Raw genomic sequence first — 13,209 nt, 5'->3', positions numbered from 1 at the left:
CCTTAGGAGACCCAACTTGAGCACATTTGCATTGAGTGGGCGTGTTTTGCGATATCTTGGTTTGATTCAGTATTTTTGGTGTACACATGCAGCAGGCTAGTCATGAGTAAGCGGTTAGGGTGTCAGGCTTGTAATCCCCAGGGTTGCCGGTTTGATTCCATACCCCCTGTTCCCAACCCGCCATGTCACAATGACAATGGGAGTTTCCCAGGTGGCTTTCAGGGACTGATCTGGCATCACATTGTGGGTGTCAGTATTCCACACCCAGGCAACAACCATGGAGACAACAGTCGAGTCTAGTGCCAAAACTTGTCAGTAGCAGCAGCAGCGGCAGCAGTAGCAGAAGCAACACTGCTTCCTGTAATGCACACCATTGCCATCTGGGTTGAGAAGGGGAAGGAGAGAAAAGTACCAACCATGAACACATGCCAATGAACCAACCAAACCAATGAAACATAACCAAATGGATTGAAGACAGGCCATGGGGTTTTGGCATTGACTGAACCACGGCAAGGCAATGGTCAGGCAACAGTTGGGTCTTTGGCCAAATGTCAGCAGCAGCAGCAATGTTTCCCACAATCCATACCAACATCAGCTGGGTCAGGAAGGGAGGGGGGGGGGGGTACTCCACCACCAACCAATGATCCAAACAAAATGGACAAGGCATGGGGATGGATGGGCAGCAGCACGTGATGAGCTGACCCAAATGGATGCTAGCCTTGGCATGGAGGGAGAGCATGCCTAGTTGCTGCCCAGCCCCAGCCCTATGCCCTGGCCATTAATGTGCATGTCAGTACTCGCCAAGGCAACAGCCAGGCAAAATATGTCAGCAATATCAGCAGCAGCAGCATTTCCGGCAATCCACACCAAGATAATCTGTGTTGAGAGGAGAGGGGAGATAACCAACCAGCCCCTTGTCAAATGAGCCCACTAAACAGATGAAGCGAGGTGCAGCAAGGCAGGGAGGGACGAGCATCAGACCATTTCTGGTGTCAGTACTCTGCTGCACACCAAGGCAGCAGTCAGCAACGTGTCCACACTCGGCAGTCCACAATCCAGACCATTTGGATCAGCAGTACCATCTGAGTTGAGGAGGAAGAGCACAAATCAATGAACCAATTGGATGTTAGTTAGGGCATCAGTTGTGGGATGGGAGGAAGGGACACAGGGCATCACATCAGTGGGATTGTCAGGGCTCATTGCCAAAGCAACAAGTCAAGTCTTGGGGCCAAAACATGACGACATCAGAAACACTGCTTCCCCAATTTATAAGTCACACCAGCACCATTTGGGTTGGGGAGGGAGTGTTAGCGCATCACCCAATTACAGATAGAAGACAAGGCAAGGGGCTAGGCATTACCGAGCCAAATGGATGCTAACTGGGGTATCAGGCCTGGCATGGAAGGGAGGGAGGGCAGGCATCACACTCCAGCCAAGGCAACAGCAATGTCTTTGGTCAATACATGTCAGCAGCCACAGCAACACTGTTCATAGCAGCACCATAACTGGCACCATCTGGGCTGGAAAGGGAGGGAGTGAGGGGAGCATCACCAGCCCATGAACCAATTGGATGCTGGCCTGGGTATCGGGCCTGGCTTGGCAGGGAGGGAAGGAAGGAGGAAGGGAGGAGTATCATTGCAAGTGTCAGTACTTGCCAAGGCGACAGCAAGGTAACAGTCAGGTCTCAGGCCAAAACATGTCAGCAAAAGCAGCAATCAGCTTCCCCAATCAGCCATCCACACCAGCACCCTATCCGGCACCATCTGGGCTCAGGAGGGAGTGGGGGAGGGAAAGAGGGGGGAACATCACCAACCGATGATCCAAACTGGATGCCAGACTAAGGGTGCATGTGGCTGGGCATTGGCAGATGAACTGGGCACTGCCGTGGCCAACCGGGTAGGGCACTTGTTTACCATGCGGCTGGCCCAGATTCGATTCCCGTCCCAGGTTCTTTGCGACCCCTCCCCTTCAATATCCCCATTCGCTTCCTGTCCACCTCTCAGACGGTCCTGTCGAATAAAGTCGAAAAAGACCAAAAAAATCTTGACTGACTGAACTGACCCCAACTGATGGCAGACTGTGCATGGGAGAGGGATAAGGAGGAGGAGGGCCTGTTGGTGACGTGCTGTGTGGCTCTCTCTCTCTCTCTGCACCATGTCAAACCCACACAGCAGCAGGCAGGAGAGGAGCATCTCCTCCACAACACCCTAATAGGGCTTTAAGTAAGGGTTAACGTTCAGCGAGAAGGTCGCTACCGTGGAATAGCAGCACGACAGAGAGAATCTTTAGACCCCGACGCGGAGCGGAGGGGTCTTGTTCTCTCTGAAGTGCTGCTATTCCACAAAGCGACCGACTCGCCGAAAGTTAACCCGCTTATTATATGGATATACTTAAATGATTCACACATGCGGGGACATTTCTTTAGACCTATTTAATGTTAAGATTGTTGCTGCGCAAAACAAAACAGTGCCATTGTGGAACACCGCTAGGCAACAGCTAGGTAGGCTAGCCAGGACAACAGGTGTTGTCTATCACAGCAGCTGATTAGAGTGACAAAAGACCGGACCCCCTGCGGAGTGATATGAAACATTCGCTTTAGCCACTGACTTGTATACAAGCCAGTGGCTTTAGCAGTGAACGTCTTGTTGCCATTGACAGCGGTAGCCAGGACAACGGGTGCTGTCTATCACAGCAGCTGATTAGAGTCTTGTTGAAAAGTCGCTTTAGCAGTGAAAAGTCTTGTTGCCATTGACAGCGGTCTGTTATAGACCAACCCGTCCGTTATCGAAAAATAACAGACGTCCGAACGTTGGGGAGCCCCGTTGAAATGAATGGAGCATTCGACAGATGACGTCACAACCATATAATAATAGAGGGTTAATGCCCTCTGTCATTGCCCTCCACAGACTCCATGCCCATTAAGGTTTATCACGCTGCTGCTGCTGTTGGGAGGGGAAAAAACCCTGACCTGAAAAAGGGGGTTTGATTGATGCTGCTCCTGATGCATTGCCCAATAATGTTCAGAACAGCCCCAGTAATTTCTCTTCTCTTCTGTGTGTGTGTTTGTGTCTTTCAGCATTAAAACTGCCCAATGGAAAGACCACAGTGATGCATTTAGTTGCCAGAGAGACGTTGCCCGAGCCAAATTCCCAAGGTAACCATTTTTAAGATTCCAGCCTTTGACGGATTTTCACACGGCAGGCTTCAATGTATGCTCTGCATGCACGGGCTGTGTTCTATGCCTTTTTCATTCTCTCTGTCTCTCTCTGTCTCACTCTGTCTCTCTCCCTCTCTCTCTTCATCTCTTTCTCTCTTTCTCTCTTTCTCTCTCTCTCTCTCTCTCTCTCTCTCTCTCTCTCTCTCTCTCTCTCTCTTTCTTTTGGCTAGTTAGTAAGCAAGTGCACCTTGCTAAGTGATAAGCAAGTGCTAATCAAACAGGATAACTGATTATTACTAATTCTCACAAATGCAGTCTAGTCCATTTCATGCAGTCAGAATGACGGCTAAATCCCTTCTTTTTCTCTCTGATAATAGTGACTGTTTATTCTTAAAATACGGTTTAGTTTATTCCATGCTGTTACAAACTGCTAAATTGCTTCCTGATGTCATTCTACTGTAATAATTATTTATTCTTGGAAATACAGTCTAGTCCAGTTCATGCCTGTACCTGTGCTAAATTCCTTCCTCTTGTAATTATAACAGTCATTCTTCAAAAGACCAATCCTATTCCAGTGCATGCCATTGCCAGAAAGTTCCTAAATTCCTTCCTGGTGTGATTCTAGTGTGATTATTGCAGTTGTAATTCTTGGACATGCAGTCCTATTCCAGTGCTAAATTCCTTCCTGATGTGATTCTAGTGTGATTATTGCAGCAATTCTTCTTGGAAATGCAGTCCTATTCCAGTGCTAAATTCCTCCCTCTCTCTGGTGCCCTCTTATCTCCCGACCACAGGGCAGAGGAACCGCGAGAAGACTGGAGAGAGCAACTGCTGTGTAATTCTGTAGATACGTTATGTCGCCTCCATCCTAACCCCCACACCCCCACTATCTACCAACCAACCAACCAACCGACCCCCCCAAACTGAACAGGATGCATCTGTAGTTTGCCTCCCATGCTGCTGAGATACAACAACACACACACACACACACACACATGCAGGCACACACACACACACACACACACACACACACACACACACACACACACACACACACACACACACACACACACACACACACACACACACACACACACACACACACTGGCACAGACAGACCCTGGAGAAATGGAATGCATTCATCAGACTGGTGGAGAGATTGTATAAGAGGAGCGGAGTAGAAGCTGAGCTGAGCCAAGCGGAGTGAATGCAGCACTAGGCCAAGAGGCGTTGAGGAGAGGAGCATCAGGAAGGACTGTCAACTCACCGTCGCCCTCCTTGTCATCATCGTCATCTCTCCGTCAGATCCAGCAGCACTTTCGCCGTCCAATGCATCCTGTCCTAGAACCTCCTAGAAAAGTCCAGCCCTGTTTTTCGGCCTTTTATGAACTTTTCTCCCTCTTTAAACCTCTCTATCACCCCCCCCCTCCAATCTCTCTCTCCATTTTTACATAATACATATATAGATATGTATAAATAATATACACACATTGCATACATAACAAAACATGCCACATAACAACACACAGTTTGCACATGGAGGCGGCGGCGCCCATCTTGTTTATTGTGTGTGTCTCTGCACATAGCGAAAAACGTAAACGTTTCTTCCGAGCCAGGGCTGTTCCCGCCAACGTCTGGGGATTTTTTGTCCTTTTTTTTTGGTCTCGAGACTGTTGGTCCAGGGTGCGAGAGAAGGAAATAGGAAATTCACAGGGTCAGATGGGCCGTAGTCGCCCCATTCCCCCCAACCCCCCCCCTCCTCCTTCACCCAATCTACCCCGAAAACTCCCTACCTAAACTCCCCACCCACCCCGCATCCCATCTTCACCTTACAGAAGCAGAAGATGCAGACGCGATTCGCTTCTTAAACCTCCAATTGGTCACCTGAGTCAAGCCCCACCCCCTTCCCCTCATGTGAATGGACAGTTCCTATAAGCAGCTGAGCTGCTCCCCCCTCCCCTCCTTTCCACCCCCGGCCCCCCATCCCTAAAAATGAATGAAGCCGAGGACTCTCAGCTATCCCCGCCCATACTTATGTGCACGCTGCGCTGCCATGCTCTGACCAGGAAGCAAGTACAGTAGTGTGCTCTAACCACTGATTTAATCAACGCGTGTAATCTTTTATTTTTTATTCTCCTCCCCAACACTAGTAGACCAAGTGTTGACGTGCCTGATTGAACGTGTAGTGAATCTGGCTGTTGTTTGGTTTGGTTTGTTTGTTTGTTTGTTTTTTTTTTCTTTTCTTTCTCCTTAAAATCAGTATGCATTTTTTGTATTAAAAAGTGCACATGATATGGACGAATCTCCTAACATTTTGTAGTGCAATTCCAACACTTGATGCAGACACGATGCAGACGTGTTGTGTAAGTCCCCCCTCGGTCTCATATGAAGGTCTAATCAGCACGATACAAGCAAAAAAAAACCAACATGAGTTGCTGTTCTTCACTGATATTTGTGGCTGGGTGATGACAGTCCACACCACATGTTCATTCTCGACCAATCAGTGTTGTCTGCCTTCATCAGTTTAATAAAAACGGCTTCGTCATGTAGGGAATTTTAAAACCTCCTCGATTTCTATTACATGTTTTCTTTTCCATGTCTGTTTGTCTGTTTGTTTGTTTGTTTGTTTGTCCTGTTTATTTGTCATGTTCTCGTCTACACGTAGTGGAAATTGAGGTTTTGCAGTAAAAGCCAGATGATGATTATGGAGTGATTTTGGCATCTCTTTTGTTTCGTTTTCTTTGGTCTTCATGTAATGAAATCCATTTGCACAACAGTGAAGCATGTGCTCATTCATCTTAACCTGTAATTTTTTTTGTTCTTTTGATATTTTTCCACATGGGAATTGTATTCCTAGGTTACATATGTGTAGATTATATTTAATATGAATCTTATATAGAGCATAAGTATAGATCTTATCGGTATATATAGGTGTTTAGTGTATGATTGTCAATATGATTAGAACATTAGGAAAAAACGTCACTTGCAGACAGTGTCTCGTACTTACAGCAAGATACCCCTAATCATTTACAAGTTGTACTGTGTTTCTCCTTAACTTTTTGTTTGTTTTCAGCTGTTGATAATACAATGAGTTATCTTGTGGGTTCTTTTGTTTTTTTGTTTTGTTTTTTTTGCTTTAAGGAAATGCTTTATAACACATCGCTTGGTCTAAAAAGAGTATTATTCATATTGATCAAGATTCAAATCTGTACAGAGCAAAATGTTTTCAAACTGATTGTAAATAGAACTAATGCTTTGCCCTACCATCTACAAATGGAGAATCTCTATAAACAGAATTAAAGAACTATTGAAGTGGACTGGTGCTTCATTCCTCTTTTGTTATATTCATGTCCCATCAGAAATGGCAAAGATTGAGGGGCCACGGTTCAGTGGGCCAAGGTGCTGTACCATAAATCCAGGGATCCTGGTTTGATTACGAGCCGAGGTCCTATCCTAGGTTTCCAATCCTTCCCCATCACTTTCTCCCAATACTTGGCTGTCACTCTCTCGCACTGTCCTATCAAATATATATATATTTTAAAGAAATGAAAGGGCAAATCATTATCATCTCACAACTCTCTTATCAGTGTCAGCACAGCGTCTGTACTAACAGTACTTTATAGCTTGTGCCAGTAACCTGGTGATGTTAAATGAGAGAAGTAAAAGAAGAGTGAAGAGTGAAGTATCTTTCTTCATTTTGTTTTTTAACACCTATTCCTGTTACATGTGATGTCTACATCCTTCTGGTAGGCCAGCAGTGATGACTCACAGGTGTAATCAAAGTGACCTATTATTTACCTCAGCTATTTCCTTTAAAGTTCTTTGTTAATGTTCCCCTCACGAGAGAACTTTTCCCATAAACCACTTCGCTGGGCAGTGACACGGGAAAGCTTGGATTTCCTGCTCCAAATATTTACTCGAAGCACATTCCTTGTTTTCCTCACACCATTTAATCTGGCGTACTTTGACCTGTAGCCTACAATGTACTGTAGTGCCCAAATCGTCAAAGCAAAGTAGTGAATAGTCGGGAGAATCAGAATGACGATTGTACCAGTGTGTAAAAATACTTCACAAAAGTCGTCAGTAAAATCACAATATCAGATCTGCAGGACTATCATGTCCACAGTTTTTTTAATGGCCAGATGAATGACAAGTTTACTGAGCTTCAGATGCAGCTGTTTTAAATAATAACTACACTTAAGTTATCAGACAGAGCAAAAGGTTATCCTATGCCGATAAAGTCTGTCATGCAATTGTATTACAGAGGAGCATTTGGTCATTCTTCACTGAAGACCAGGATCCTGTCATCCTCATGGCTTTGGCGAGGTAGATTTCTGAGTGTGTGCCTCCATCTAGTGGTCAGAAAAAGTTAGAGCAAGTGCTATTCATAAGTAATCACAGAAGTGCCTACAGTCCTTTTTATACTTGTCACTAAGTAAGCCTACCTACCAGTACATAAGGCAAGACTGTTTGAAGCACAACAGTTTGGAAAGCTATAGGGAATGTCAGAAAACTGAAAACAAAAAGCCCATGGCAGTCTACTCTGAAACAGCCAACTGATGTATTTTTTATTTGCGTTCACGGTTTGCTTGTTACATTACCCTTTTAAGATAAATACCAGACAAAATTGCTGAATTCTTTGATGCTAATAAAGTCAGGCAAAACAAAACTCATCTTATTTTCAAGAGGAAATGGCCATGTTAAAATAAAAGGCTTGTATGTAAAGAGTGCCTTGGATTCCCTTCTTTTGACAGTTGAGTAGGCTAGGCCAATGTTTCTCAACCTTTTTTGTCCTGCGTACCCCCTAAGCAATTTTGTCATATGATGAGTACCCCCCTCACTCTTGCTCTATATCTGTTCCTCTATCCCAATGTGACCACACTCCATATATTTTCTATTACAGTATTTCTCAATTGGTTTTGTACATTTCCCACAACATAATAATCATTCTCAAAACTTCTTGTTCAATTGTGACTTCCTGCTGTTATCTGTGCACATGGTAAAACACGTTTCTCATAGTTTTCAGCATTTAGCAAATGCTTTCATCACCATGCAGATGGTTGTGTGCAATTCTCAGCTTTTTCGTACATTATCAATTGCTTTTGTCATATCACTCAAAAAGCATTGTCCCTGAATACACAAAACTATCTCAAACCCCAAAACATTTGGGCCCTATGTCATAGTATAAGTCTTACCATGCAAAATGATTTACCAAGCTGCCATAATGTGTTAAGCACTGTATAATTTCCATTGGATTTTTGTCAATAAATGTGATGTGAATTGGTAAATTTCTCGCTGGTAAATATTGACTATCTAATCAAAAGCAGTAGAAGGGAAAGAGAAAACAGGCATGCAATACAATAATAGGCACTGTACTGCATTATATTACTCTATGCCTCATGTGCCCTTTATCATTACGCTCCATGCAAAATTACAATATTTCCCTAGAATTTCACAACACTTTAAACAACACTTTATACAGTATTAGTGTATTGTTTCGAATTTATTTTGCTTTACAGTTCTATATTTTGTTGGCATGGTCCTGCAAGACAAGTGAAAAGGGGTGGTAGAGGGCGCATTTTGACTCCTCAACCGAGTTGGCTATTTTTTTCTATTTTGCAATAAGAAAACCTGTCAATAAATAGTTCATACTCTAAATGTATATCTAGTACAAGTTCATCTGATCAATGTAATATAAAGTTGAAGTTTCAACATTTCCCATCCAATCTAAACAACATTTCGCTACAGAAAAGATCCTCAAGAGTGTACTAGTCAATTGACAACATGACAAATTGATTTGACTAGCTTGTCCATACACTATGACACAATAACTAACCATTCTGCTGGCACTGACACGTTCAGTGACACAAAAGCTTGGTTTTGAAAGACAAAGCAAGGGTTTTGAGCAAGAGACTTGGTTTTGCAGGTCATCCACTGTGTTTTGCCATTTGTTAAAGCTGTTGTGAGAATGAATAGGCTATTATGTTTTGCAAATAGCAAGAGAGATTCGAGAAATGTACAAAACCAATTGAGAAATACTGTATTACATTTTTCCAAGTACCCCCTGTGGTGTGCTCGCGTACCCCTAGTGGTACACGTACCCCTGGTTGGGAAACACTGGGCTAGGCCTACTTGCCCGAGAATCGCTACGGCTTGTGGTTTCTGATTCTTACTAAATTTATAGCCAACAATGGTCTGTTTTATCTCCATTCCTAAAGCAGTGGATCAGGGGTGTCAAATTCAAATTCACAGTGGGCCAAAATCAAAATCAGGGACTAAGTCAGTCAGGGGCCAATATTAACTCAATAAATGGATTGAAATCGTGCATGTACACAATTGGTTGTTAAAGCTAGAAAAGGAATCACTTAAGCCTCTTTTCCACTGCCGCTTTTCTGCCAGGTCTACAGCTCAACACAGCGCGACTTGGCCACAACTTTTTGCTTTTCAAATAGGCACGACACAGCTCAATCGTAAAGAAAAAAGTGATGGCCTAGGACTAGCAGAAAACTGGCAGTGGAAAAGAGGCAAAACACTTTCATTTGGTACTTGGTAGCCTACTTACAATGTGCCTCTTCATAATTCTGTTGTCCTGTGGGCTCACTGTATATTAGTCCTTCAATGTTAGATTAGTCAGGGCAAGAGCTCGTTCAAGTACTCTGAGCTCCGCTGGGTTGGGGAACTCCACCCACTTTGTCGGGAAGCAATCAACTTTGAGGAACTTCAACCGGTGTGTTCAATGCAGCTGAAACCATTACACTCCCCATACAGTCCCATTCAGCAATATTGGCACCCCTTAATTTTATTTTGTTTAATATCTTAATATCATAAAATATATTTTTAAAATGTGTAATATCTCCAGAAATTAATTGGAGGTCAAAAGATAGGACCTATTTAGAATAGAAATTCAATTTACAGACATTAGGGCCTATGACTAGATTTGTCGCAACTTAACAACTTCCTGTTTCGTCTTTTTGAGTTCTTGGAGTTCTTCTAAGAGTTGTTTTGTTTATTTGGTTCAATGCACACGGGATAGGCATACTACCACATGTCTCTGATATGCGGTTAAGTAAATAGCTGTTGCTTTATTTTCATATCAGTTTTGAATCTACACCACCATGGGAGTTACACTTTAGCTTAGCTAAAGAGCCAGTCCATTGAGCTTGAAAGTGACGTGAAAGTGTTCCCCCGATTTCATGGGACCTCAACAACGTTTTTAGCCGAAAATCGTAGCATGTAATCCAATGGCGGTATTAAAATGATATTTCGATCCCCTTCGAGTTGTGCCACGAGCTCCACATATGTTGTTTCTGATATTTTTGTTTCATTTTTCGTACGAACCCCCAAACTTTTTAGAAAGCTGTGTTTCTTCACATTTTTCATGCAGACGACCTCGGAAGAAAAAATTGATACTTCTGCATGAAAAATCTTTATATATCCTCTTAAAGAGCATATTTGTATCCCAGCACATATAATGACTGAGATCAGAAGATATTTACTCGCTACCATGTTGTTAGATGGTCAGCTTAGGTTTCCTTACGTTTCACGCCACACTGCTAGTTGGCCTCCCGTTAGACACACCCCCCTAAACGTCACTCCCATCAGGGTCACAGCACCAGTGTGACCGAAGTATTCCCGCACAGTCCGTCCCCCTCAGGGGCTCGAACTCTCCACCTTGTCAATGCATCGGTCCGGGTATGGGAGTCACAGGGTACCGCTGAGCTTAAGGGCCAGTGCGATAGCTCTACACTTTCGATACTGTATGAGGTTTCGGAAGGATGTTTACTAACGATACATGCCACACTCTGCTTGTTGGCCTCCGTTACACTGGGCATCCCTTATATTTCTGTCAGTGCAGCACATATTTTCACAGACATTCCTTGGCCAACTGTCAGTTTTAGAATGTTCAAAGTCATACACACATAGGTATGCAGCCTTGTAGAACTTAAGAACTCGAATCTCACCCTTACCTCTCTCTACCCTGCCATCCATGGCTGAAATAAGGCTGTAAGATTACAAAATGTGGAAAAAGTGAAGCGCTGTGAATAATTTCCGGATTGACTGTATGTGCAGGGCAGGCACATTTGACCTACCATAGTAGTACAATGGAAATGGGTTTTTGTGAAATTTGTCTTGGAGTATTACATGTGTGCATGTAGCCAGGCCATGCCCTCCTAGTGACACAACAGCTTCAGCGTTGCTACCAGTCAGGTCAAGAGCAATGCAAGTACTTTCTGACTTTGTTGGGAAGCAAACAATCATTAGCAAACCAAGGGAGGCCATTTGGGAAATGCCGTTTGGGAAGTGTTAATTGTTATCCTCTTGGTCAAACCAAGTCTCGAAGAGATTTGAAAGTCGATGATAATCAGGCTAGTGTGCATGCTCAATTTTAGCCCATTTAAAAATATATGCACACATTGAGTTCGGCCCATGGCTTGGTCCTAGATTTTGATTTTGGCCCACTATAAATTTGAATTTGACTCCCCTGCTTTGTAAGAACAATAGGCCTACATTTTAAAGCTTTATTACGTAACACTTGAAAAGTTAATTGTTAGCAGCACTTAGTAAATCAGGGATTCTTGAGAGATGGGACAAAACGCGTTTTGAAAACCTGATTTTGAAAATGCTAAATATGTTGTTGATGGTTATATATAAATGTAGATAAATATGTGTCGTTTTCAGGCATGTAAAAACACAGGCTCCAGGTAAAAAGGCATTTTTAACAAATTAACATGATTACCTTCACACCTAGATTTTCGTCAACTCCGTCAGACACAAGAAAAGTACATAATTAAATTATTATAATAGTCCAACAAGAATCTTTAGCTCTGATTTGTATTGTAATGATAATTAGTTACCTTAGTGTACAATAATATGTAATATATATATTTAAATTTTAATTTAAGACTGTTATTAACACACAGAGTTCGAAAAATTGGCATTTTCAGACTTTATCTTTTATTTTGCAACCATGAGGAAAACACCTTAAGTGGTTAAAATACATGGTAGTATAGATCTAATGACCCTTTATTGTCTGAACAAAAAAAGATGATTAAAGAATTAGGTTTTTCCCCAAAATATTACAAAAACACCTGAAAGTGCTGAGAAAAACTGACGGAGTTGACAAACTGGTCTGATTTTTGGAGCCTATTTAGTGCAAAATGTTTTTTCACAGTTTATCTCGTAGTTTTGTTATATTCTTACGTTTCTCTTTTTAAAATGTTTATTTGTTTTGAATTAAACTTTAGTTTTAACTTTTTTGTCCATATATCGAAAAAATGTGTAGTTATATGCATTATATGCACATTAATATACATATAATATCCTAAAATAACTTTTCCTCCTGTTTCTACGTTTTAAAAGAATATCATATTAGCATATTGAGCAGTTTTTGGTGAATTTGTCAACTTCATAAGATTTTGCATGTCAACTCCATAAGAAAATCTTATGGAGTTGACTCTTACGGAATTGACAAATAAACCTACTTTTCATAATAACACATGATTTTCTAACAGAAATCATCTGGTACATCAGCAGTCGCTTAAGGACTTGCCAATAAAGTTATTCTATGCTTTTATTATACAAAATAATGAAATAACGCTTATTTTTATGCATTATGGTGTTGACACATTATGGTTGTGACATAGGTGGTCTTCCTGAAGATACATTGATAAAATCAAATATTAAATGTGACCTTAACAGAACAGTGTCTCCAAGGCATGTATACCAAACAGGGAGTAGAACCAGGCTGCTTAGAGTGTGAGCTGACCACAATAATGGTAGATTTTTTTGTATTTAAAAAAATCTTACGGTGTTGACTAAAAGTCCGGACAGATGTTCAATAGTTTAAAAAGTATATAAAAAGGAGGTTTATAAAACATTGTACATACATGTAGTTTGAGTAATTATCCAAAATACTTGATGACAGTAGCTATGATGTTTGTATATTTCATTTTAAACCATTATTATGGTATTGTCAAATTCTAAATCTTGCTTTCGGACATGGGGTTTTGAAGGTACTGATGACACACTGCAACGTGTAGAATAAAAAAATA

General features: G+C 42.1%; 1 protein-coding gene across 1 annotated transcript in view; it reads left to right on the top strand.

Moving 5' to 3' along the window:
* Positions 1 to 6,469, top strand: part of ubl3a (ubiquitin-like 3a) — a 49,864-nt gene extending 43,395 nt beyond the window's left edge. Inside the window, exons 4-5 of the mRNA XM_063203615.1 lie at positions 3,077 to 3,154; positions 3,952 to 6,469. Of these exons, the coding sequence (XP_063059685.1) occupies positions 3,077 to 3,154; positions 3,952 to 4,004 (131 nt within the window). The 3' untranslated portion in view covers positions 4,005 to 6,469. The remainder of the gene's footprint in view (positions 1 to 3,076; positions 3,155 to 3,951) is intronic.
* The last annotated feature ends 6,740 nt before the right edge of the window (positions 6,470 to 13,209 follow it).

This window comes from Engraulis encrasicolus, chromosome 7, assembly GCF_034702125.1.
Source record: "Engraulis encrasicolus isolate BLACKSEA-1 chromosome 7, IST_EnEncr_1.0, whole genome shotgun sequence".
NCBI lineage: Eukaryota > Metazoa > Chordata > Actinopteri > Clupeiformes > Engraulidae > Engraulis > Engraulis encrasicolus.
The sequence above is the reverse complement of the archived record's forward strand: the minus strand, read 5'-3'. Positions and strand labels throughout refer to the sequence as shown.